The 24,180-nt window shown below is 44.9% G+C and overlaps 9 protein-coding genes across 9 annotated transcripts; 5 read left to right on the top strand and 4 right to left on the bottom strand.

Annotated features, from left to right (window-relative positions):
• Window positions 1–220: 220 nt before the first annotated feature.
• Window positions 221–1,386, bottom strand: LOC9633636 (uncharacterized protein At2g34460, chloroplastic). The gene is made up of 5 exons (XM_024669735.1): window positions 1,262–1,386; window positions 1,005–1,205; window positions 812–928; window positions 481–759; window positions 221–428 (listed from the first exon to the last, which is right to left on the bottom strand). The coding sequence occupies exons 1-5, from the start codon at window positions 1,367–1,369 to the stop codon at window positions 270–272; spliced, it is 864 nt and encodes a 287-aa protein (XP_024525503.1). The 5' UTR covers window positions 1,370–1,386; the 3' UTR covers window positions 221–269.
• Window positions 1,387–1,402: 16 nt separating this feature from the next.
• LOC112344632 lies at window positions 1,403–2,396 on the top strand. The gene has a single exon (XM_024669736.1). The coding sequence runs from the start codon at window positions 1,856–1,858 to the stop codon at window positions 2,354–2,356; it is 501 nt and encodes a 166-aa protein (XP_024525504.1). The 5' UTR covers window positions 1,403–1,855; the 3' UTR covers window positions 2,357–2,396.
• On the top strand, window positions 1,413–1,805 carry LOC9633635 (uncharacterized 21.2 kDa protein). Its single transcript, XM_002965317.2, has one exon. It carries the CDS (start codon window positions 1,413–1,415, stop codon window positions 1,803–1,805), a length of 393 nt encoding a protein of 130 aa, XP_002965363.2.
• A 510-nt stretch (window positions 2,397–2,906) lies between the features above and the next one.
• Window positions 2,907–3,992, top strand: LOC9633634 (protein kintoun). The gene is made up of 6 exons (XM_024669832.1): window positions 2,907–3,012; window positions 3,069–3,212; window positions 3,267–3,516; window positions 3,595–3,670; window positions 3,727–3,804; window positions 3,859–3,992. The coding sequence occupies exons 2-6, from the start codon at window positions 3,128–3,130 to the stop codon at window positions 3,949–3,951; spliced, it is 582 nt and encodes a 193-aa protein (XP_024525600.1). The 5' UTR covers window positions 2,907–3,012; window positions 3,069–3,127; the 3' UTR covers window positions 3,952–3,992.
• A 38-nt stretch (window positions 3,993–4,030) lies between these two features.
• Window positions 4,031–5,479, top strand: LOC9659409 (protein TAB2 homolog, chloroplastic). Its single transcript, XM_002965315.3, has 5 exons — window positions 4,031–4,582; window positions 4,636–4,705; window positions 4,756–4,927; window positions 4,985–5,125; window positions 5,178–5,479. Exons 1-5 carry the CDS (start codon window positions 4,077–4,079, stop codon window positions 5,435–5,437), a joined length of 1,149 nt encoding a protein of 382 aa, XP_002965361.2. The 5' UTR covers window positions 4,031–4,076; the 3' UTR covers window positions 5,438–5,479.
• Window positions 5,480–6,258, bottom strand: LOC9633633 (photosystem I reaction center subunit V, chloroplastic). Its single transcript, XM_002964951.3, has one exon. It carries the CDS (start codon window positions 6,158–6,160, stop codon window positions 5,663–5,665), a length of 498 nt encoding a protein of 165 aa, XP_002964997.2. The 5' UTR covers window positions 6,161–6,258; the 3' UTR covers window positions 5,480–5,662.
• A 432-nt stretch (window positions 6,259–6,690) lies between these two features.
• On the top strand, window positions 6,691–8,855 carry LOC9659408 (translation initiation factor IF-2). Its single transcript, XM_024669893.1, has 2 exons — window positions 6,691–6,972; window positions 7,044–8,855. The coding sequence occupies exon 2, from the start codon at window positions 7,056–7,058 to the stop codon at window positions 8,799–8,801; it is 1,746 nt and encodes a 581-aa protein (XP_024525661.1). The 5' UTR covers window positions 6,691–6,972; window positions 7,044–7,055; the 3' UTR covers window positions 8,802–8,855.
• A 1,589-nt stretch (window positions 8,856–10,444) lies between these two features.
• LOC9659407 lies at window positions 10,445–11,878 on the bottom strand. Its single transcript, XM_002964950.2, has 6 exons — window positions 11,729–11,878; window positions 11,419–11,669; window positions 11,280–11,360; window positions 10,844–11,194; window positions 10,659–10,770; window positions 10,445–10,611 (listed from the first exon to the last, which is right to left on the bottom strand). Exons 1-5 carry the CDS (start codon window positions 11,850–11,852, stop codon window positions 10,669–10,671), a joined length of 909 nt encoding a protein of 302 aa, XP_002964996.2. The 5' UTR covers window positions 11,853–11,878; the 3' UTR covers window positions 10,445–10,611; window positions 10,659–10,668.
• A 3,610-nt stretch (window positions 11,879–15,488) lies between these two features.
• Window positions 15,489–17,118, bottom strand: LOC9633632 (pyruvate dehydrogenase E1 component subunit beta). Its single transcript, XM_002964949.2, has 4 exons — window positions 16,935–17,118; window positions 16,797–16,882; window positions 16,704–16,738; window positions 15,489–16,634 (listed from the first exon to the last, which is right to left on the bottom strand). The coding sequence occupies exons 1-4, from the start codon at window positions 17,020–17,022 to the stop codon at window positions 15,653–15,655; spliced, it is 1,191 nt and encodes a 396-aa protein (XP_002964995.2). The 5' UTR covers window positions 17,023–17,118; the 3' UTR covers window positions 15,489–15,652.
• Between the last annotated feature and the right edge of the window lie 7,062 nt (window positions 17,119–24,180).

Raw genomic sequence — 24,180 nt, 5'->3', positions numbered from 1 at the left:
GCGATGAGATTCTTGTAGGGATCCTGGAGCTGGATCATCTGCGGCGGCGGCTCCTCCTCCTCGTCCAGAAGCATCCGGGAAATGTAAGCGAGCGTGGGATCGTTGGGATCCTCGACGTGCTGGCGCTGCGGCACTGGATCGAGACGAACCTGGTGATGGAGAAGCGCCGCGCGCAGCTTGGACACTAGATCGGCGCTCATCGCTGGGGATAGAGACAATATCAAAATGCCGCGCCCTAGATTTCTTCGGCGTCACTCGGCCCACCAGGATTATGAAATTAGGGCAAAGAGCTCTGCGATGCTCTGGTTTTGGGCGCCAGGCTCCGCGACGATTTCCACTACTTTGAAGCTCGCATCGTCGCAATCGATCGACTCCACGGCAACGTCAGCGACAAGATCTCGCGAAATCGATCCGGACGAGAGCGTATCCTGCGATCAAATCGTCAATTTCTCAAAGAATCAAAGGAGAACAATGCCTTGCCTGCTTTGCCATGACGATCTTCTTGTTTCCATCCGATTTCTCCTCCGAGAGGCCCCCAGGCCGGATGATCGTGTAATTGATCCCAGAGCTTCTCACATAGTTCTCGGCCTGGAGCTTGGCGATGAGCGTGAGACCAAACGCATTGAGCACCAGATAGGCCGGATTGAGCGCCTGCCCCCACGCGGCGCCATTCACGAGAATGGAGCTTATGAGCACGAATCTCTTGATCCCATTCTTGCGGCACGCTTCCACGAGGTTTAGGGTTCCTCGATAGTCCACCTGAGGAGAAAGAATGTATGATCGATCCAGTCGAGATCCTGAAAGAATCTACCTTCCAGGGAGCCAGGACATCGAGAGAGTAGCGAAATCCAGTAGCGCAAATCACCGCATCCGCGTCTCCAATAGAAGTTGCCAGTGGATTTGTCCCTTGGGTCACGTCAGCCGGGATCTGAGACAAGGAAGAACAAACGAGGCGAGCTTTGGCTATGGCGGAGAAATGGAGGAAATGGATGAAGATCTCACACAATTTCGATGTTGGGGCTGCTGGGTAGATTGGATCGAGCCTTGGCAACATCCAGAACACCGGCGCGGACCTTGAATCCATCCGCTAGCAGCTTGCTCACGATGCGCTTCCCGGTTTTGCCATTGGCGCCGGCGACGAACACTGTCTTGGGCTTCGTCTCCTCCGCGGAAGATCGAGGGCATGCGACGCGATCCTTGTTCGCCTGCCCAAAGAAAAACCACAGTGGTGAGCTAGGCATCGATCGCAGAGGGCTAATACCCGGCGAGGCGAATTTCCAAGGATTCTAGGCGCGAATGCAAATGGGTGGCGCTCGATTCTTCGATTGGGCGCCAGGAACCGCGAATTCAAGGCGTGGACAAGAGCCATAAGAGCAAAGGAGCGCCCTGTTCTTCGCTAGGGTTTGATGATCATGGCAAAGACACCGAATTTCCCTTTCGATGTTCGATCCTACGACGTCCACGTCTATTTCTTCCAGACCGATCAGGCCCAGCTGCGCCAGGCCAGGGAGCTCCAGGACGAGATACGCGGCAAATTCCCCCAATTCAAGATCAAGGTGTGGGACAAGCCAATTGGCCCTCATGGAATTGGGAATTTCGAGGTAAATCTCATGAAGCACGAAGATTTCGTTGAGTTTGTGACCTGGATCCCTCTCAACCGGCGGAATTTCTCGGTGTTGATCCATCCTAACACCGGAAACCCTCTGCGAGATCACACGGCGCATGCGATGTGGATCGGCCAGAAGCAGGTACTCAATCTGAGCGTGCTCACGGAAGACGACGATGGCTATGGCTACTTCTCATAAACCCTAAAGCAGAGCTCTTCATACGCATTTTAGGGTTCTTAGTGGCCACTATGGCGTTTTCTCTATCAATATCTCCATTTTGCGCTCAAATTCCCGCGTTGCGAGCGAAGAGAATCAAATCGCGTCCATTGGGCTCTATAAAATCAAGCTCACGGCCAGAAATTCCAGTGCAAAAAGAGATCTTCAAGCCCACAGCGCTGTATCTAGCAGCAGCGCTTGGAATTGGCTATGGTGTTCTTTCCCACACGCATCCAGACGCCGCGCACGCAGCGATCGATCTTCACGGCTCCACAGATGGGAGAAATTTGGGGGATTTGGCGATGGGGCCGGAGGGGCCATTGCTGGAGGAATTCTGGGATAACATGAGGAGATATGGGATCTATTTCTTGACGGTGGCGACTGGAGGGCTCTATTCGATCTTCAAGCCCATCTTTGATCTTCTCAGCAATCCAGTGACTGGAGTTCTAGCAGTGATTGTGATCGTGGGCGGGCTCTATCTCGTCTATCTCACGCTCAGTGCCATGCTTGGCGTCTCGGATTATCCATATTAAATCTTTTTGTTTTTTTAAATGTTTAAATCTTTCGCGCCAATGTCGACGGCTGAGATCTTTTGTCTGCCCTAACTGGGATTTAGGGCTCGTCGGCATGGCGGAGCAAGTGCTGCGCGAGATGAATCTCAGCTCCGATGTTAGTCTTCGCCGATCGAGCAAGGCGCTGGGCTGGAATCACTGTGGCTTTGATTTCTCTACAGGAATTCTCGAGGCTGAAGACATGTATGAAAGATCCCAAGTTTATGGAGCTCTTGAGCGAGTATGCGAAGGAGATCTCGCAGCCTGGCAGCAAGGAAGTAAGTAGATATGGATTTTCTTTTGCTCGCAGCTTAGAGAAAAGGGTTGTGTTTGCCAGGAAGCTGAGGCATACCTCAAAATGGCCGAAGAGCGCAGCAGTTTTTCAATGGAAGGAAAGGACTTGATCATACCGGTTGCTGGATATTGTCTCAAAACGAAGAACAAGAAGAACAATAAGAAGGTTGCATTTCTTCTTTTCCTTTCTTTTGTTGGTCGCTATAGTTTTCTTTCTCAGGTTTTTATCAACATATGCCATACAACCAACATTGACAAACCGACTTCTTTCACTCATTCTGGAAAAGGCGAACAGTGGTCGATCCCTTACAGCTTGGGCCCTGCACGAAACGACGTGGATAAAGGTTTGCTTGGTATTTTTTCTTTTCTCCTTCGTTGTTGAAACGTATGGTTCTCTCAGCTGGCGGGGAGTGTGAGGTTTATGATTTTGTGGTGAACGAAGAAGCTCATGAGCGTGCCATGAAAAACAATCGGTTTAAGCGGTTTCTATCAGAGACAGCAATTGAGAACGTTCAAAAACAACGAGGCGTAGAGCTTAGTGAAGGTAGACCAGATAACTGCTTCTATATTCTTTCTTTATTCTAACCTCCATTTCCAGAATTTATCCTGCCCAAGCTAAAGTACAAAGGACAATCTGGAAATCCTAAGATGCAAACAGTTCGCAAGGCATCGGCAAGTGAGCAAGCAAACACAGAAAAGGAGGTTTCTTCCAAGTCAAGAGCAGGAGAGAAACCTTCAAGTGCTTCTTCAAGTGATTCAGTGCCAGACGTGAAGGAACTTGCCTCCAAAGAAGTGAAGCCTTCTTTCGAATTCATCTACCGAGATGATTTGGACCTTGGGAAATTCTGGTATGTTTGTAACTCCTGGCTGCTAATCCGAAGGTACTTACAATGCTTTCAGAGAAAAAAAAAATGTGCTTTTTTCAGGACAGATAAGGCTGTTCTACCAAATGGCAATCAAAAACCGAAGATGATTGTGTTGCGAGTTGACTTGCCAGAAGTGGTAAGCATCTCCTTATTTAGCATTGATAAACTTTACGATGTATCCTTGGTCTCCAGCAAACTTCGAGCGAGGTGGAGCTGGACGTGATGAAATCCGATGTCTCTTTGTACGTCCCTGAAAAGTATAAGCTCAAGGTAAGCTTTTCGTGTTCATGTTGGCTTTGGATAAGATGAGAGTTTGGCACGCAGGTACAAACGGCACACCCTGTGGATTTCAAGAATGCGAGAGCACAGTTCGACAAAAACAAACGAAGGCTAGAAGTTGTCATGCCAACCTGTTAACTTCTTCCTCCTTAAATAAACACGAAAATCTTCTAAGGTCTGATGACATCTGTTTCCTGAGTTTTGTTCTCTCCATTTTCTCTAATCTGAATATTAGGAGGAACAACTGATTCTTCCGTAGGTAAATGGCTATGGCGCTCTTCGTGCCTTGTGGATTCATCACCACTAGTAGAGTTTCCTGGAGAACGCCCCACCCGTGTAAAGGTGCGCAGTTACATACAGGACTAGGCAGGCCAAAGAACTCTCGGACTGTTTGGAAATGCGCCGTGGAAGGCTCGAGCAGTGTAGTTAGTGAAGATTTGGCTAGCAGCATTTCTTCTTTAGATGAAGAAAAGGGAAATGAAGAGAAAGAAAACGAAGAAGGCGAAGGTGCTCAGGTAGATGGACGAGTTCTGGAAGGTGCAGATTTGGCCTCCATTGTGGAGTGGCAGCTCGACTTTTGCTCACGGCCTATCTTCGATGATCGGGGGAAGAGGATGTGGGAATTGATTATTTGTGACGCAAAGAGGCAGCTGGAATTCGCAAGGTTCTATCCCAGTAATGTTATCAACAGCACAACGTTAAAGAATGCCATAGCGGAAGTTATAGAGACCTTTGATTTACCACGGCCTACGAGAGTTCGCTACTTCAGGTATGTACTTCATTTCTATTTTCTTGCGCGGCTTTTTTATGTAATTCATGCAGATCTCAAGTGAAAACTATAATCTCAAAGGCTTGTGGAGAGCTCGGCATCCAAGTGACTTCGAGCCAGAGGGTATGTAAAGGTTTTTAGCTAGGTGTGTATCTTCATGCATTACTTTGCAGTGCACAGCTCTTGTAAGATGGCTGCAAGAGCGCTACGATCAAGTCTACCGCCAACATCCAGGATTTCAGGAGAATGCTCCAAGTATACTGTCAATGGGTGTAAGCGTTCCTAAAGAAGTCCCTCCAAACTATCGAGGCGAGAAGTGGGCGTTTGTTCAGCTTTCATTCCAAGGTGAAGTTCTGGTGTCTTTGTTCGTAACTAGAGCTGAGCTATGTCATTTGCTTGCAGCGCTTCAAGAAGAAATTAAACTGGTGGAGAAAGGCTCCAACTTTGGAGAGGTCTCGCTTGACATGCTTACGGAGCTTCCTTCTCCTGACACTCTAATACCAGGCGTTGCTGTTGCATCCTCGAGAGATCTAGCTCTAGCTGGTAAGTGCTCTATACAAACTTCCCAAGAATAAAAATGACTTCTTTCCCACAGCCTGGACGAATTCCTTGGAGCTTGCGTCTCTCTCCGTGGACAAGAAAAACTCGGCCTTGGTCCTGTCATCTGGAGCTTCTCGGCAATGGTTCTACTCGTACTACAAGAAAAGCAAGCAGGCCGACGAGGAAGCCGACTTATGGGAGTCTGCAAAAAAAGCTGCGGGAGGATTGCATTTTCTTGCAATCCAGCCTTCCCTGGAGTCCAACTCTTGCTCGGGCCTGTGGATTTTATACGACTTCCCGGCACCCCCTGTGTAGATTTACCGAGTAAAAATCAATTAGAGGTACGCATTTCCAGGATATTGCACGATCATATTTACATTACGTGGTAAAAATATGTTTTTTTTTTCTTTCGTTCTTGCAGCTCCTGAAGAACTGTATGAAACAAGAACTCGGGAGAAGGGATTTCCAGGAGCTGTATACACAAGAAACACTCCTCGATTTTCCATTGAAGTTCGGTGAGTTTATATACTTCAGTTCTCTCTAGAATTGAGGATCATAACCATTGCTTGAAGTTGCCAGGATCCAGTAGGCAATAATATGACCAATGGATCCCCAGGAGAGCACATCGACGATGTTAAAGCCAGCGGGATCGTTCGTCTTGAGCAAGCTCACAAACTCCTGAGCCCGGGTGTCTCCGGCCTCGTAGTGACTTACACCGTTTTGGAGCGGCAACCCGGCCTTGGCAATCTGCTCTCTCTGGAAAGGAAGGAACACAAACCGTCCCATGGCGAGCGACGCAGCAGTGCACAGGCTGATGATGATCGGCGCCTCCAGGCAGGTGGTCCGAGCCATAGATCTCGCGAAGCCCGTCTTGCTCTCGAAACTGGAGCACCGAGCTGCTGCTGAGAGGCCGTCGAGCTTGTTGGCGACTCGGAATCCAGAGAAACCGACCACAGATCTCTTGCTGCTCGAGCTCTTGATGCTGGGAAGCCCCGCGACGATGCAGGAAGAAGACGCTGCTGCGCAAGTAGAAGCCATGGATCCTCTTCCTCTGGAGAAAATCTCCAAGCTCTCGCGAAGAACAAAAATCTGGAGTTTTGGAAGAGAGGATGAGGAAGAGCTCTGGAACTCTAGCTACAGTGACAAGGGAAAGTAGTCCTACTGGGATTAGATTAAGCTGCTAAGCTAAGCGAGATAGTCAGCTTAGCAACCCAGTGGTGTGGGTGGTGCAATCCAAAATGGTGGCCTCCCATTGGCTAGCGCCATATCGACAAGGAAGAGATCTGAAGCGTCCAGGTGCGGGGAGATCGTGACCGGTGGATTTGTAAATGGCGTGGCGCGGTAATATTCGTCTTAGAATATCTTTAGGTCAGCTTGTTTGTCAACGCTCGGTCAATATGGTCAATGTCGTTGGTCCATTGGAGAACACGCGTTGGTTTCCCATTGGGCAGCGCCATATCCCCTGACAGGAAAGAGATCTGGAGCGTCCAGGTTCGAGGAGATCGTGACCGGTAGTTTGAATAGTGGCGGGCTAACCGGCTATAGGTGGCTAGACATAGAGAGGTAAACGCGTCAGAAAAGTAGGGTAAACGTGGGCATGTCATTGGCACGTTTTGGAGGTCAAGCTATGGCGGTTTTGGAGAGCCCTGATTTCTTGGCGCTCACGGGGAGCGTTTTGGCTATGTGATTTGGATCGGCGGCACTGCTCCGGCGCATCGGCGCTTAGATTCTCTCAGGTGCATTTTTGACCTAGATTGATCCTTGCCTGCGCGGGAATGGGGCTTTTGTGAGCTTGGCGGCGCGATCTAGCGATGGAGGCAACGGAAAGGCAAAGATTCGAAAGGCTTTGAGTAAGTTGGGAATTTTTTTTCTGTTTAAAGTGTACAGTGTTGAAAGCGAGCTTTTTCCTTTGTCCCTCCAGGAGCTTTCAATCATGTGTGCGGCCTTTGCAGAGGACCAGGGATCCGTCAAGTCGGAGGATTCGCTCACGGGACGCGCCAAATTCCTGTGCAGCTATGGTGGTCGAATCATGCCTCGCCCGCACGACTCCCAGCTCCGCTACGTGGGTGGTGAGACGAGAATTCTCTCGGTGCACAGGGGCGTCTCAGTGATCGATCTCATGACGAAGCTCCGAAAGATCTGTCCATACGAGAGTTTTATCCTCAAGTACCAGCTGCCAAACGAAGATTTGGACGCGCTGGTCTCGGTGATCTCGGAGGAGGACCTGGAGAACATGATGGAGGAGTATGACAGGATGGAATCCAAGGATTCATCGTCGAGGCTGAGGCTCTTTCTCTTTCCGGTGTCCGCGAAGCAGCCACCGGGTCACGAGAATGCTGGCGATCCGGAGCACAAGTTCGTCGAGGCTGTGAATGGAGTTTATAGGAAGGCCAACGTGGTTTTGGAGGAGCAGCACAAAAAACCTGTGGTTTTGGTCGACAAGGCGGCGCCACCTCTAGTAGCACAGCAAAGTCCAGCCATGCCTATGGCAGCACCGCAAGTTGTAGCAGTTCCTCCTGCGGTTCTACCTCAAGTTCTACAACCTCAAATCGTACCAGCTCCAGTCCCAGCTCCAGTTCAAGCTCTAGTTCCTCCAGCCCCGGCAGCAGCATCTCCAGCCCCAACTCCACTTCAAGCTCTAGCTCCAGCAGCAGCATCTCCAGCCCAAGCTCTAGCTCCAGCGGCAGCGTCACCTCTGATTCCAAGCGTTGTGCCACCAGTAGTATCACCCCAGGTTTTGCCACCATCCGTTCCAGTGAACCTCGTCACAGTTCCAACCAAGAACTTGACAGCAGCCGCGACGCCCCCTCGAATTTACGCGCCTGGAACTCCCTCACTTGTTCCCGGAGCTCAGGCAGCATCGCCAGTTCTGGTTCCGCAAGTAGTGGCTGCTCGATCGGTAGTGCCTCAGGTGATGGCAGCGTCGAGAGCCGTGGTGCCATCGTCGACTTACGTGCCTCTGGTGGAGGTTTCACGGGGTATACTGCCCAAGGGAATGGTGATCAGGCAGTACTCCGTGGAGGACGAGCACTCGGACTCCGTGTCGTCGCAAAGCAGCAGCCAGCTAACCGACATGAGCTCGCTGGCTATGGATCGACGAGACTCTGGGGAGAGCGACGCCATGGACAGGAGAGCTTTGGACGCCACTCTCTCGGACTTCGAGAAGCTCAAGGTGGCGGAGAGGCCTCAAGAGAAGCTACTCGTTCAGCACATCCCGAGAGGCGAGCTGCTAGACGTGCACAAGACGAACGGGTTGCCTCAGCGGCTTGTTCCAATGGGACTGGAGGCTTTGGCTCGTCCTCCAGCAGTAGCCGCTGCTACTCTTGGGCATCAATTCTACGCTCCCAGCAGTGACGCTCTTCACAGGAAACTCCTGGAGCAGCACGCGATCCCTCGACCGGTGTCGACTCCAATGCTGCAGCAGGCCGTGGAGATTCCAGCGGTTGCCACTGCCACTGCTCACCATCCTCAGGTACACAGGCAGTTTAGCGATCGCTCCGAGCCGCAGCACTTCCATCAGCAGCAGGAGAACAGGCCAGCTTTCGTCGGGATTGGAATGCCGGAAGTCGTGATCCAGCGGCAGCGCGACGAGAGGTTTCCAGTTCTTCATCCGGCAAATGGGCTCAACAAGCAAACGGATGTACAGCTCGCCCAAAAGGCCTATCAAGGTTTTAGCTAATCCTTTCAAGGCTCCGTAGTTTCTCCTTAATAAAATGGCTATGACTTATCAAAAGGTGGCGGTAGATTAGTTGAGAAAGCATATACGTGAGCTTCCGCCACAAGGGTGTCTACTAGTGCACATCTGCAATCATGGGAACTGTAACTTGGAGAGTGGCAGAAAGATCGTCAACTTTCTCAAGGATGATCCTGATGTCCAGCTCTTGAAACTCCGGATTGATCGTGCAGTGGTAGGTGAGAGTTCTCTTTGTTGTAACCTTTTTGTTCTCCAGTTTGAGTACGAGGAGTTTCCATCAACGGAATTCCTGGACAAAATTTGCGCTGCCACTGGCTCGCAGGAGATACGGAGAGAACTTGGTAATCTCAAGCTGATTGAGCCTGGGGTCAAACTTTTGCTGAGATACTTGACGAGGTATGATTTCTTATCATATGTGCTAGTTTAAGGTGTCAAAGGATGAATCATATGGAGTTCACTATCAATGTCTTGGATGAGAGTTACTCCCGCATTCAGGGAAGCATTGGAGGTTCAACTGTTATTCTGGATCATGCTATCGCCGAGAAATCACGTACTTTGTCAATGGCTCAAAGCCGAAGTTACTGGTATTGGCGATCTTTTCCTCTGGATGAGGTAACACAAACATGGGAAAGTGCTTATAAGTGCTATAGAGTTAACAATCTAGGAGGTAAAAAGCACCACATCTTACACAAATGTCAACATTACTGCAGACTTAAACAGACCTATGGATCAAATAATATTTATGATCATGTTGAACTTGTTGCTGGCCACCTTATAAAGTAGCATCCTTCACTTCATCTTTCAAATAATCATTGGTCCATGCATAAGAGGGAGAATACCATGAATACTTTCCAGTCATCATATGTGGCATTGCCAACATGCTGAGGACATCCCAATATACCTCTTTTCTAACAGAGTTATAGTAACATGTTTCACATATGTTTTTGTGTGTTTAGCATACATAACTATTGGCAAGTATGAAACGTTTTTTTGACCATTTTTTATCTCCCACTGTAAAACTTCTACCCCTTTTTATAAACTATTCTATCAGATCTCACAATGGTTTTGCTGGTGTTCTAACCAAAAAACCAAATTACTTCTCTCAACGCCTGTAGAGACAATAGGCATTGTTACTTAGCCTTGCATCAAAAGGAAAATTTCCTATCGTCTCTTTCGTGATGCTCACACTGGCAGAAGAGGGCGGAGGAGGAGGAGGAGGAGGAGAAGAGGCTTGGACGATTCTCGTGAGATCCTCTAGGAAGCGCTGATAGAAAATCCTTGATTGCTCTGTCAATTGCTGCTGCTCATCGCCGTAGTAATCACAGTCATCACTGAGGAGGTTGCGGATGTGAGTGATTGCTGGATCTTCACTCTCGATGAGTCGTAGCTTTTGGTGTCCGCGGAGGGCCTTCTGCAACTTAGAAACCAGCTTGTGATCTGCCATGGAATTAATCTATCAATCCAAACCTGATGGCTGTTATATTGTGCGTGGTCAGAGACGAGACTTCGATTTGTTAAGCACTACGACCCGGAAGGATGCGAGGAAGGGGCGAGGATCACGACTTTGCCAGCTACAAAATGTGAAGAACTTTACAACGAAAGAAAAGAAGAAACTAGCAGTACCTGGCGAACACGCCACGGAAGGCTCAAGAGAAGAAAAAAAAGGGAGAAAAGAGAAAAAGCAAAGAAAACAAAGAAGAACGTGTTTAAGACGATAATCCTGTTACTATCTGTAGTGTACGAAGGCATTTTACAAGTCGCTTGCGCAGTCAAAACGGTTCTATACAATCAAGTTCTGCCAAAACACATGCTTGTAAGACCCGTTTCACAAGGCTGTCTTACCGGTTTATGGTCAAAGTGTGAGTTTTAAGAACTGGACAAGGAGGTAGAGCAGCGCAAGCACCAGGCCAACTTGGTAAATGTCCTTTTGGCGATTATCATCCACTTGGAAGAACTGCAAACAACAATTTGCCAAGTCGTGAAGATCGATATAAACTATTTCTATGAGAAAAGAGAAACAACCAGACCTTCTTTGGATCGGTCGGATCGACGTAGATGTTGCTGTCATCGCCCAAGTTCTTGTCAATAACCTTGGATACCCCTTGGACTAGCTCCGACGTATCCTTGCCAGCTTCTACTGTGGAGTACGCAATCCTGGAGAACCAAAAGTATGCCTGAGCCAGAGGAGAGTTGCCGGAGAGGTCCCACTCCTCTCGGTGCTCCAGAACCTGGCCACTGATCTGGTTGAGAGTGAAAGTCGACGTTACGTTGACACGAACATCGCCAACGAAGGAAGCAGCAGCAAGTTTTGGCCTTCCTTGTATCGTGCACTGGATTCGTAGCACGCTCGTCGACACCATCTCCATTTGACGCACTGCCTGAGGAGGCAAATGGAACCACCGCCAAAGTACCACTGCATGAATATGAAAAGCTCGCAAGCAAAGAAACCAATCACGTACGTACCACTGTTGGATTCTCCAAGGCAGTTCTCGTCCACGACGGCCTATTGTACTTCAATCGTCCTTGGAAAGACCTCAATGGATCCTAGAAAAGAGAGAAGAGATCTAACTAGTCGTGTAAAGCGAAAGAAGGAAGAGCTTACCTTGTATTTGACAAAGTAGGCCAGGGTTCCCAGAGCTCTATTCCCATCTCGAATTTCCAGGATATCTCTCGCGAGCTGACGGCACGTAGCTTCCACGGAGGGGCTGCTTATGCACTGAAATTCATCGCACAGCTGGCCGAACGACATTCCATCCACGAGCTTATCGGCCGGGGAGCGCTCCAATTCCACCGGTGGGGGAGATTTTGTCGTAGATCCTTTGCTGCCGTCGCTCTCGGCCCGGATTCTCATCCCTGCGACCCAAAATCTGTCAATATTTCGGTGAAGGGAATGGAGGCGAAGAATCGCGTACCGCATTTGAAGCTCCCGGATTTCCTGGAGGGGGCGGAGGCGGAGCTGGAGCTGCTGCTGGAGGCGAAGGAATTGGCGGATTTTGTGAGCGTCGCTGCTGCCGATAGAGCGCTGCTACTTGCCATAGAAAAATCCTCAAACGATTTTCTTTCTTCTTGACCTAAAAACCCACGTATTAATTGTAAGAGAATTTGATGTGGTGAAAAAAAATAAATTTACAATGATGGAATTAAAAATATGCGTAAAATATAACATGCATCTTAAAAAAGAGCACATCAATAAAATTTTCAAAACAAGAATTCAAGCATAGTGGAATGCTCTTTTTTGTTTTCTTTGGCAATCTAAGGTAGTACATGTGTTTAAATTAATATTGCATGCTCTAGAGTTTGATTTAGGGTCTTCTATAACCTGTTAGTTGGTGGAATATGTACTCATCATGTTTGTGCATTAATTTTGCATAATTATTTTAATTTAGAAGTTGTCTTTTTGGCTGATGATTTTACCCAGTATGGGATAATAAATCTATATATCCTTGGAATAAATATGTATATATCATTAAGGCTTTCCTCATTAAATAATTGCCTTTTTTACTCAAAGGTCTGATATAAAATAATGGTGTGAGGGATTGTCTAGATCTATCTTGTTTTTATAGCTAAGTATAATCTAACTCCCACTTGTGTGCATGTGCTTATTCTACATTCATCTTGGGTCTAAGCTTAAATTCTACACTTTGTTGTATAATTAAACTTAGTTGTGGAGTTCACAACTCATTCTTGCTTTTCCTCCTATTTCCTTCTTTTTGGCTATGGGAATCTTGAAAATACCATTGGTGTCATGTATTTGTCATTTCTTTATATTTATTGAGGAGTATATTCACTAAATAATAAACCTTTGCTTATGGGATTTGAACTCAAAATTTGCTATACATATAAATAGGCATTTGGGATTAGCACCAAATTAAATTTTTGGATTAGCTACTATATTAGTTTTTAGAGCCCTTATAAAATTAGGGTTTTAGAAGCTTTGTACTTAAGAGTATTCAACACAAATCCATTTTTTCTTCTTTATTATTTTAGTATTTCATTAAAAAACATTTCATCCCTTATCTAGATAGTGATTTTTTGACATTTGGTTTTGATTAGTTTATAATGATTGTAATTTGTCGTTTTTGAGATGATACTCAACATTTATATAAGTTTCCCATTTATCTTAAAAGTATGGCATTGCAATAGCTAGATAAGGTTTCTTAAATTAGGGAAATATTTAAAGTTTGTATTTAATTATGAAGATAATCATAATATTGTTTTTTAGCAATTGCATTGTATTTGTTAGGGGTTTTATAAGTTAATAATGCAATTTAGCATTTATTAAAAATGGGCAATTACTTAATAAAAGAGACATTAATGGCTATTTTATCTCCATTTATCCCTTATAATTCTAAGGATCTATAGTGATAGTATAACACTCACCCCTTTAAAGATGTTAACAACCCCTATTGATCTAAGGGGAATTAGCACTTTTATTTCTGCAATAAATCTATTAATTCTTCCATTTTATAAATTAATTATTCCATATGAAGTAATTAATCATTCAACTATACTGCAATCCCATGATAGATCCTTTCATTTATGAATAACTTACTAGATGAAAAACATACTCCTTGATGCCTAATATGTACAATTTTAATTTTAATTGAAGAAATGTACCTTACTCAAAGGTATATTATATTTTAAATCAACATTTTTCTCTCTTGAAGGTAATTACAATTGCTTAATGAAAAAGCATTTAATAGCTATTTTATCCCCATTTATCCCCCAAGTTCCAAAGAAAAAGGAAATAAATCCTTCATGTGTAATATATGGAAATAAGGCAGCAACTATTAGGGAGTGCAAGTATTGTGGAAGGCCATTGGATGTGCATTAAGGAATCAGGATATTATAAATTCTATTGAGGACTATTATAAAGAAATTTGGAATAATCAAGTTCCAAGAATTTTACAATAATAGTATATCTAAATCTTATTTCATAATTATATATGCTTTACTCCCCAATGTTTAACAACCATTATTGATCTAAGGGGAAATTACACCTCCATTTTGATATTAAATCTATTATTTGTATGCTAAATCCTAAAGGTGAGTTATGTGGTAGTGGCCAAAGTGAAAGTCCAATGAGTGTAACATGTTTAAACCAAAAATTTTGACTCAAAAAATTGAAAGCAAGAATAAAACTCTAAAAAAATGCTTGAAAAATAAGCATGAAACACTTATATGAATAATGATATAAACACTAAGGATGCCAAAAGTGTATATAGATGGACAAATTAGGTGATTTAGTGAAATGTTCAAAAACTAACTCTAACTCTTCTAAAATATTTAAGTGCAGGTGGTATTACCTATTTGAATATTTTGCATGACTTACTAAAATCTTGTTTTAGCCTTATAGTTGGGGCACTCTAAGTGATGGGGAGTACTTATAAAACTTATATTATTCTATGGTGCTTTGAAATGTTATATTAAAGTTATTAATTGTGAAAAGGAAGAAGAATGGTCTTTTTATTTAGTAACCAAAAATATGGTTACATGATGAAAAATCTCAAAGGTTGGTGGATGGGCTTTTGAACCTGGCAATATTGGCAAATATTGTTATAGACAAAGAGAAGGATTTGATGGAATTGAGAAAATACCCCATATTTTAAGGCATTCTAAGAATAATAAAGAATAATCAAAGGATGACCACTCATAGATTGATAATTTCGTTTTGGAAAGATAGAACCGTGGTATGGTTATAACAATGAATAGAGAGTGTAATTCAAAGAGGGAGAGAATATAAATGAAACCTTCTAAAATTGTTTGATGAAAAGGAGGGGGAAGAAGAAGAAATTAAGAAGATGCAATGCAATTTTAAACTACTAATTAAACTAGTGCAGCTTTAATGTCACATATTAGTTTATTAGTAATACTTTTGGGACTCAGAAATGTGGAGCATTTGGACCAACTACAAAGGTAATATGGCTTGAAAGTCACTTTAGAGGTCTTAGCAAATACTTAAAATTAGGATGAAGACATGAAAAAAACTCTTTCAAGTGGTTAAAAATGTAGTTAAATGACTAAATTAGAATGAAAAACTTGGTCACTTACAATATTATATAAATTAATTATTTCATATGAAGTAATTAATCATTTACCTGTACTAGTGGATTCTTTTGTGCCTTACTAAATAAAGAATATACTTATTAATGCACAATGAACGAAGTGGCAAATTCACTTATCTTCAGTTTTTGAATTAAGTGATTTCAATAGAAACTTCAGACTCCACATCCTAATACAACATTTACAGATCGCAGACAAAGAATGCCATCTAGTAAACCCTCATCACATTCTCCAAACAACATTTACAGATTGCAGACAAAGAATGCCATCTAGTAAGCCTCAGACAACATTCACAGATCGCAGACAAAGAATGCCATCCAGTAAGCCATCATCACATTCTCCAGTGCTGTTCTCAGATATGCTTTGGTTCCACGAGTTCTAAATACAAGCAAGAGGGGGGTTTTGGTAGTAGTGTAAGCCACTTGGGAAGATCGTTCCTTGTGGCAAATGTAGAGGAAGAGGCGGCACCATATAAGTAGACCCAGTCATGCCTGGCTTGTCCGGCGAGAGGATGGTTCCAGAAAAGAGGTTTTTTTCAATGGCTATGAGCTTAAAAAACAGCTGGATATTTAATAAGGCTTGTGTTCTTCAATGGTTTCCATGCCATCCTTTCGAAGCCACTCAAAAAGAATTTTTTTTCCAGGTATGAACTCGAAAAACTGGCAATGTTCTTCCTTATTGTAAGAATGGATTCGAAGAACTTCCACTCTCGCCTACTCTTATGGGGGAATTTAAGAGCGTTTGTCTTTGTCGTGATTGTCCCATCCGGAGTTTTAGATGAGACCTTGCAACATTTGCTCCACTTTCACAATTATCTGCGCCGGTTGTACCACCGTCGCGTCCTCCAGCGTTGCAGCGTAAGGTGTCGGGACGTCCTGTGACGACAAACACTCGGGCCGGCCATCGAGGAAGTCCCAGAAGTTGTCAACAATCGCAGCTCTCAAGCTGGCTCCAATCCCGCCAGTTCTCATGCACTCCTCCACGATGAGAACCTTGTGCGTCTTCTTGATCGAGTTCCCAATCGTGAAAAGATCAAAAGGCTTGAGCGACCTGATGTCGATGATCTCCGGATCATACCCTCGCTCCACCAGCGTCTTGGCAGCCTGGAGCACGAAGTGCCGCATCCTCGAGTAAGTCAGGATGGTGATATCCTTTCCCGGACGAACAAGCTCGGCCTCCTCGAGGCAAAGCACGTACTCCTCGTCGGGGATCCTCTCCTTGAGATTGTAGAGAAGGACGTGCTCGTAGAGGATCACCGGGTTGTCACTCCGGATCGCGGCCTTCATCAGTCCCTTCGCGTTGTATGGAGTGGAGCACGCCACCATTTGCAAGCCCGGGACTGACTGGAAGTACGACTCCAAACGCTGCGAGTGCTCGGCTCCAAGCTGCTTTCCAACCCCACCGGGGCCGCGGATCACCACCGGGATCTTAAACTGACCACCCGACGTATAGTGGAGCATTCCAGCGTTGTTGGAGATCTGGTTGTAGGCCAGCAGCAAGAATCCCATGTTCATGCCTTCTACCACTGTCCGGAGTCCCGTCATGGCAGCGCCGATCCCCATTCCCGTGAACGAGTTCTCGCAAATCGGCGTGTCCAGCACACGCAAGTCGCCAAACTTCTCGGCCAGCCCCTTGGTGACTTTGTAGGAGCCGCCGTAGTGGCCAACGTCCTCTCCCATGACGCACACTGTGGGATCTCTCGCCATCTCCTCCTCGAGACCTTCGCGGAGAGCATCGAAGAGCAAGATCTCGTGCCTGGGAAACAAAAGATATGATCAAGCTTTGCAAGAAAAGATTTTAGAACTGTGGAAGAAAGAAGCTCACCCAGACTTTGCAGTAACTGGAGCGGATGTTGCACCCTTTGCGAGCATGAAACGTTGAGACGACGAAAGCAAATGGAGAGGAGATAGAACTTACCGCGACAGCTTTTAGCGCTAGGCTCTTGTTCTTCCTGCTAGAACTCTGAGACAACTCTCCACCAAATGCGATGGCATGGGTGTGAACTGTAGCAAAAGCTTTCGATCCAAAACCTTCCAAAACGAAAGAAGATCCTACCTCGGCTTGGAGAGAACTGGGCTTTCCCGCAAGAGGAAGACGAAGAACAAGGCACCAAAACCTTTTGAGCCATGGCCGCTGCTGCCATATCCAAGAAACGGGAGCTCTCTCCTTCGCCCAAGCTCCTCCTTCCTCCTAGAATCTGGAGCGAGCCCTCCAATCTATGACCTTCGACAATGCAAGCGCCTCGCCATGCCGTCGGTTCTAGATAGCATCTGGACCGTCGATTTACCCATGCAAAGTATTAGCGGACAGGACTCCGCCACGTTAGCAATAGAAAAAACATACACGCTGTTTGGTCACCAACACCTGTACTTCGTCAAATTCCATCGACAAGGAAAAAAGATTTGGTTGACAAAAATGAATATATCAAGTGATATAAAACTTTGAAATAAAAAATGACAATAGATAGAAGAAAGGAAGAAAAGAAAACACATTTATCTAATGAAAAAAACATTATTATTTTTAGAAAAAGAAGAAAAATTTTATTGGCTTAAATATTTTTAAAAACACAAGTTTTTTGTTCCCCTTATTAGAATAAATATTTCTAGAATTAAATATGGCACCTTTTCTTTTTAATCTTCTTTTACTTTACCTAGTGAATATTTAGCACTTATTTTATTACTTTTAATGTATCATTTAAAAAATAAAATGCAAATTCAACAAAAAGAAAATTTTAGGTATTGTGAGTGCATGGAATATGGAAAGGGAATACAGAAATGTGCATATCAATTAGCCCAAAAACCCTAGCTTATATACAAGAGCGAGTGGTCCGGATTGAAACCAATCCGACGGCTACCAAAATCCACTACGCTAATATTAGTATACGGCATCGTAGCCGTACACTTGGCCCTCATATCATCCCCTCCTCTCGGAATAATGGAAGGCCGTCAGGGTTCTCTTGTAGATGGGCCGGGATCTGGAGGAACATCAGGAGGAGGCATCGGCGGATCTGTAGACGGTATTAACTGCTCCTGATCCCTTTGTATGAAGCGTTTTAACCGCTGCACATACACAATCTCCGGAGGATCAGCCTGCTGAACGTCATGCCGAACTTCATAAACTTGCGGTCCAACTTGCCGCAACACCCGATACGGTCCTTTCCACTGCGCAAGGAGCCCTTTAGATAAACCACGTACCGTAAGATGGGGAAAACGGACTAACACCAAATCATCCACTTTGTACTCCGCAGGTGGACGATGATGGGAGTTGTAGCGTCGTTGTTGTCCCACTTGTACGCAGCCTAAGTGTTTGGTAGACTCTGCTTGGACAAGTGGAAGAATGCTTGTCAAATACTAATCCCATGACCTAGCATCAGGAGCTCGTGGCAATTGCGAAGGTAAACCCAACTCTGTTGGTAATATTGGATCATGACCATATAGAAGTTTATATGATGAAGCACCAACAGAACTCTGCACCCTTGTGACATAGGCATACCAAAGAGACGGCAAATAACCATCTCAATCTGAATGCTAAAAGTTCATATACTTCGCAATCATCCCTTTGAATGTTCAAACGAGCTGTTCCACCAGACCATCTGATTGTGGATGATAAACACTCGTAAAAGTGTGGTGTATCCCCAACCGAGATGTCAAAACATGAAATACCTCAGCCATAAATGCAGGACCATTATCCGAAAGAATCCGCTTTGGACAAGAATGCTGGAACACCACTCGATTGAGGAGGAAGTATCCAACAGTAGTTGCAGAGGCGCTAGCAAGAGCACCAACTTCCACCCAATGAGTCAAGTAGTCAGAAGCAATAATAATATACTCATTGACAGTAGTCGATCGTGGAAAAGGTCCCATAAGATCAAATGCCACAAACTCAAATGGACGGGAAACTGCAATTGACTCCAACCGTCCTTCCGCAGCACAAGGGGGAGTATTACGAGCTTGGCACCAAACACAGCTATGCACATACTGGATAATATCATATCGCATCTTCGGCCAATAGAAAGACCTGCGCAGCTTCTCAGTGACACGACGGTGTCCCATATGCCCACCTAGAACAGGAGAATCATGGTAGGCATGAAGAAACCGCGGAATAAACACTGAAGGCACCACCAACCGTAAATGATCATCAGGATCCGTCCCCACAAAATAAAGAAGGCCATCTTCAAGGCGATATTGAGAATGTAAATGCCGGAAAGGTAAGTCATCAGCAAGTGATGCAGGATTCTCAAACCCATCTTGAAGCCTTCGAATCCACGGCTCAATCTTTTGAGCCTCGCGAACCTCATCAAGAGAAGGTAGATCTTGCTCTGCGCCCTGTGGACACTGAACATCAAGGACAGCAACCGCTGACGGCATAGAATCCTCATCTAGAAAATCCATAGACGCTGGAACAACAGGTTCGTCAGAAACATGAGAAGTGAGTGGAGAAGGAAGAGGAGCTCGAGAAAGGGCATCAGCATCAGCCATAGAACTCCCTGGGCGATGAACATCATCGAAATCATATATCTGAAGCTTCAAAGCCCATCGAGCCGTATGACCAACCAGGTTCTTCCGCTTCAATAATGAAGTAATAGCAGCATGGTCACCTTCAAGTAACGTCTGAGAACCATGTAGATATGCATGAAGTTTCTCGAAACCCCAGACTGCTGCTAAACACTCCTTCTCCATCGTGGAGTAGTTCATCTCTGCTGGTTGTAATGTACAACTTATGTATGCAATGGGATGGTGCTGACCAGGCACACTCGAGCTCTCTTGCATCAACACACCTCCAAGACCAATGTCAAAAGCATCCACGCGCAAAATAAAAGGTCGAGTGTAGTCAGGATATGCCAAAACCGGAGGAGTCGTCAATAGCTCTTTGAGATCCACAAACGCCCACTCACAATCCGGACACTAGATGAAAGATGACGTTGATGACTTCAGCAACGCTTGCAATGGTGTAGTGTGATCGGAAAGATGATCCACAAAACGACCGAGATACTGCACCTTACCCAAAAAGCGCTGCACATCATTCACACACTTCGGAGTAGGGAACTTTAGAACAGCCACAAGTTTGTCCGGATCAACTTGCAAACCCTCACAAGAAATACAGTACCTAAGATAAGTTGTGTCCTTGGACCCAAACACGCACTTTGACCGCTTCAGCTTTAAACCAACATCACGTAACCGATCCAACACTTTACAAACATCACGAACGTGCTCCTCCCACGTCCCCTCCGAGTGGATCAAGACATCATCAATGAAGTCAGCAGTCACCTCTGGTATATCGCAAAGAACCTCGTCCATCATCCGCTGGAAAGTTGCTGGAGCATTGTTCAAACCAAACGGCATCACTAAGAACTCGTACAAACCAAATGGTGTACGAAAAGCAGTCTTAGGAATATCTTTTTCGGCCATCGGTACTTGCCAATACCCAGAAGCAAGATCTAGCTTGGTGAACCAACGACTTCGCCCCAGACGATCCAAGAGATCAGCAGTGTGAGGAAGAGGATACACATCTGGGATCGTCACTTCGTTTAACGGACGATAGTCGATGCAGAAACGAATACTCCCATCAGGTTTGGTCACAAGATGAGGTTCACATGCCCAAGGACTCCGCGACTTCCGAATAACACCCTTCTCCAGCATTTCTTTGACATTTGCTCGTAAAATCTTGATCTCCTTAGGTGACTGACGACGAACATGAACCTTGATTGGACGAGCATCCCCGGTTGGAATCGGATGACATGTGGCAATCTTGGCCCCAAACGATAGGTCAAATTCAAACAGATCAGAATACTCCTTCATGAGCCGGTCAACTACTGCAACACAAAGAGCGTTGGAGGGATTGGAAAAGGGAAAAGTAGAACAAAATGGAAACACAGAAGGAAAGAGTGGGGGAACAAAAGTAATGGAAGCAGAGGTAGAATTATAGGGATGAAGGGGTATGGAAGTGAGAGGAATGGATGAAATATAAGGAAGTATGAGACAAATGGGAGAAGCCTCAAAGTCACACTTGGCATGATTGCGCTGCAACCAATCCATACCAAGAATGAAGTCAAAAGCTTGACTCGGCACCACCCGCAACGACTGCAACTCAAGCTCGAGATCGCCCACACGTACAACCAGGTCCACCTCATCCCGTGCACATGCATGTGTATGGCCGTTGCCATAAAGAATGAAAACTGGTTCTGCCGCACGACGCAAGTGTAGACGACAACGTGTGGCAACAGGTCGAGCAATAGAAGATAAACTCGAACCTGTATCAACCAACACGGAGAGAATAATAAGAGAATAATAAAACGAGCTTGGAAAGTAAACACTGGATGAACTGGTGCCGAGTGAACCCCTTGATGATACTCCCGAAAGAAAGATGGAGGGGTCACTGATTTATTCACGCAAGGTCCCTCCGTTACTCGCGCGATTCCTCGTTTCCCAAATGCATCTCAGTGTTCAAACCTTCCATTGCAGCAGCACCCAGAGGACGTTGCTGACGCCAAGGTCTCCACCCAGGAAATGGAGGTCACCAATCCGGAAAACGACGGCAACGCCAATAAGTATGACTAACTTCATCACACGCCCAGTAGCGAACATCACGGCCACCACCACGTCCTCGCGCTTGTCCTTGGACTCGAGCAGCAACAGCATCAACCTCCATTGGAACAGGACCATCACCCATAAGAAGTGGAGTGGAAGGACATGCAGCGAGAAGTGGAAGAGGCGACGTCTTATAACGTTGTGCCAAGTGAAGAGCATCGTCAAGGGTGACAAGAGCAAGTGCATGCACAAGTCTGACAAGATCTTGACGAAGTGCTGGCCACAACATTCCTAGCTTGATCCGCTCCGACATATTTGGCTCCGCACGAAGCAAAAGACTTCGGAAACGAACGCCAAATTGCATCACCGACTCAGATGGCCCTTAGCGAAGATGATGCAATTGTTGGAAAGCATCATCACAATCATCGGCATGTCCGAAGGCACATTTGAAGACGTCCGGGAGAACACTCCAATCCCCACAAGTGGCTGCGCTCAAACCATTGTACCACTACAATGCCGTCCCTTGGAGACACGTGGGAAACTCACGCAACCGTCGAGCATCATCCCAAGAATGATATGTGGCAATCACCGTAAAGTGATCGAACCAATGGTATATATCATCCCTAGGATTCCCGCGAAAGAACTCCGGCCAAACGCGAGGATTGGCACCAAGAGCAGGAGGAGTTGTACCATGTGTCATGAACGCCGCCATCAACTGAGTTTGGTTGTTCAATTGCAAGCACATAGCATCAAGCAATTGAACCAACTGTTGCTCTAGAGTCAAAGGAGGAGATTGCGGATCAGTCATGAAGATGAACGAAAAAGAAAGAGCAAAAGAAGAGAAATGACAAAAAAGTTGGAAAGAAATGGTAGATCTAGACAATGCAAAAAGCTAAATCTAAACCAAAATCCTAAAAGGAAAGAACAAAAGAAAGGAAATGGAAAAAGCTAGATCTAAACGATGCAAAAGCTAAATTTAAACCGAAATCCCAAATCCAAGCACTCCCTAAGGACAATCAAAAGTGCCCCTCATCTCTACCAATATGAGTGCATGGAATATGGAAAGGGAATATAGAAATGTGCATATCAATTAGCCCAAAAACCCTAGTTTATATACAGAAGCGAGTGGTCCGGATTGAAACCAATCTGACGTCTACCAAAATCCACTACGCTAATATTAGTATACGGCATTGTAGCCGTACACTTGGCCCTCACAGTATAATAATAAATAAAAGTAAACATGTCAGTATCTTATGGTATATAAACATATTTTAATTTAATTATGATTAACAATAATATAAAATATAGTATAAAAAGGCTCTATTATGTTAAAGTAAATACATAAGTAAAAAATTGTTGGAAGGTTTGAGATTTGAGATTTAAATTATAAATATTTTAAAATTTTGGTGTATGTATATTAATTTTACTTATAATAACAAAATCTACAGCAAATTATAAATAAAAATAAAAATATAGTTTATATTGTTTATATTACTATAACATCCCATCACTTGGTGCAATGTAAAATTATATGCCCCATTAAATTTTATTATTTAAAAATTATTTATAAAAAATAAATATTTTTCTAAAAAAATATGATATTAACCACAATTATTATTTAAGATTTTAAATTTATTTAAGAAAATTTAAATATTTTTGTAACTTGTACTGTTTGCCATTATTACATTCAAATAATTCCAAAAGATTTTGTACCATTTAGCTTTGTCTCCTAATTAAATTTTTTAAAAATCTATATAAAAACTCGCCATATATAATTTATATAAAAACTATTCTTATATGGTAGCAATTGTCATTTCTTCCTGAATCATGATTATTAAAATTATAACATTGAGTGTCAAAATTGTAATCCTAACTATCAAGAAAACGCCAAAATACATGGTTGTTTAGTTGTGCTTCAATCTCCCATGATTGAATGAAACTTTGTTTTAAGACTCTTACTATTCGATTGTGTTGGTTAGCTTTGTTAATGCTAAATTCCTGTGAATTTAACTTTGAACTTATTGAGTTGGTGGAACTTCTCATTATCATCATTTTCTTTGTTATACTCATTTTTATTGTCATTTTCTATTATTATAAGCTCCTTTGCCTTGAGAGTGTAAATCTCATTATGAAGCTCTATATTTTCTTTCATGAGTTGATTGTTGATGCACTATATCTTTGTGCATATTATCCCTAGAACTACATACTGTGAGACACAAAATCCCTAGGCCCCAAAGTGGAGCCGGAAGGGCGCCACATGGTAGTGGCCGAAGCGAGAGCCAAACGAGTGTAACACGTTTGGACCAAAAGCTCCGACTTGAAAAGTCAAGAGCGGGAGTGGAACTCCCAACGAAGTGCTCAAGGAACGAGCACGAAGGGAGCAAAAGGCGAGGCTCTAAAAAGAGACCCAAAAGGACCAACACATGACACGTGGGAGTGTCCGAGATGGACTCGAGTTGGAGTCCGAAGTGGAGTCCGAGATGGACCCGAGTTGGAGTCCGAAGTGGAGTCCGAGATGGACCCGAGTTGGAGTCCGAAGAGGAGTCCGAGATGGACCCGAGTTGGAGTCCGAAGTGGAGTCCGAGATGGACCCGAGATGGAGTCCGAGATGGAGTCCGAAGTGGAGTCCGAGGTGGACCCGAGATGGACCCGAGTTGGAGTCCGAAGTGGAGCCCGAGATGGACCCGAGATGGAGTCCGAGATGGAGTCCGAGATGGAGTCCGAAGTCGAGACCGAGACCGAGACCGAGACCGAGACCGAGATCGGGACCGAGA

The sequence above is a fragment of the Selaginella moellendorffii genome, unplaced genomic scaffold (assembly GCF_000143415.4).
Source record: "Selaginella moellendorffii unplaced genomic scaffold, v1.0 SELMOscaffold_5, whole genome shotgun sequence".
Taxonomy (NCBI): Eukaryota; Viridiplantae; Streptophyta; class Lycopodiopsida; order Selaginellales; family Selaginellaceae; genus Selaginella; species Selaginella moellendorffii.
This window is presented reverse-complemented; position numbering and strand designations above follow the sequence as displayed.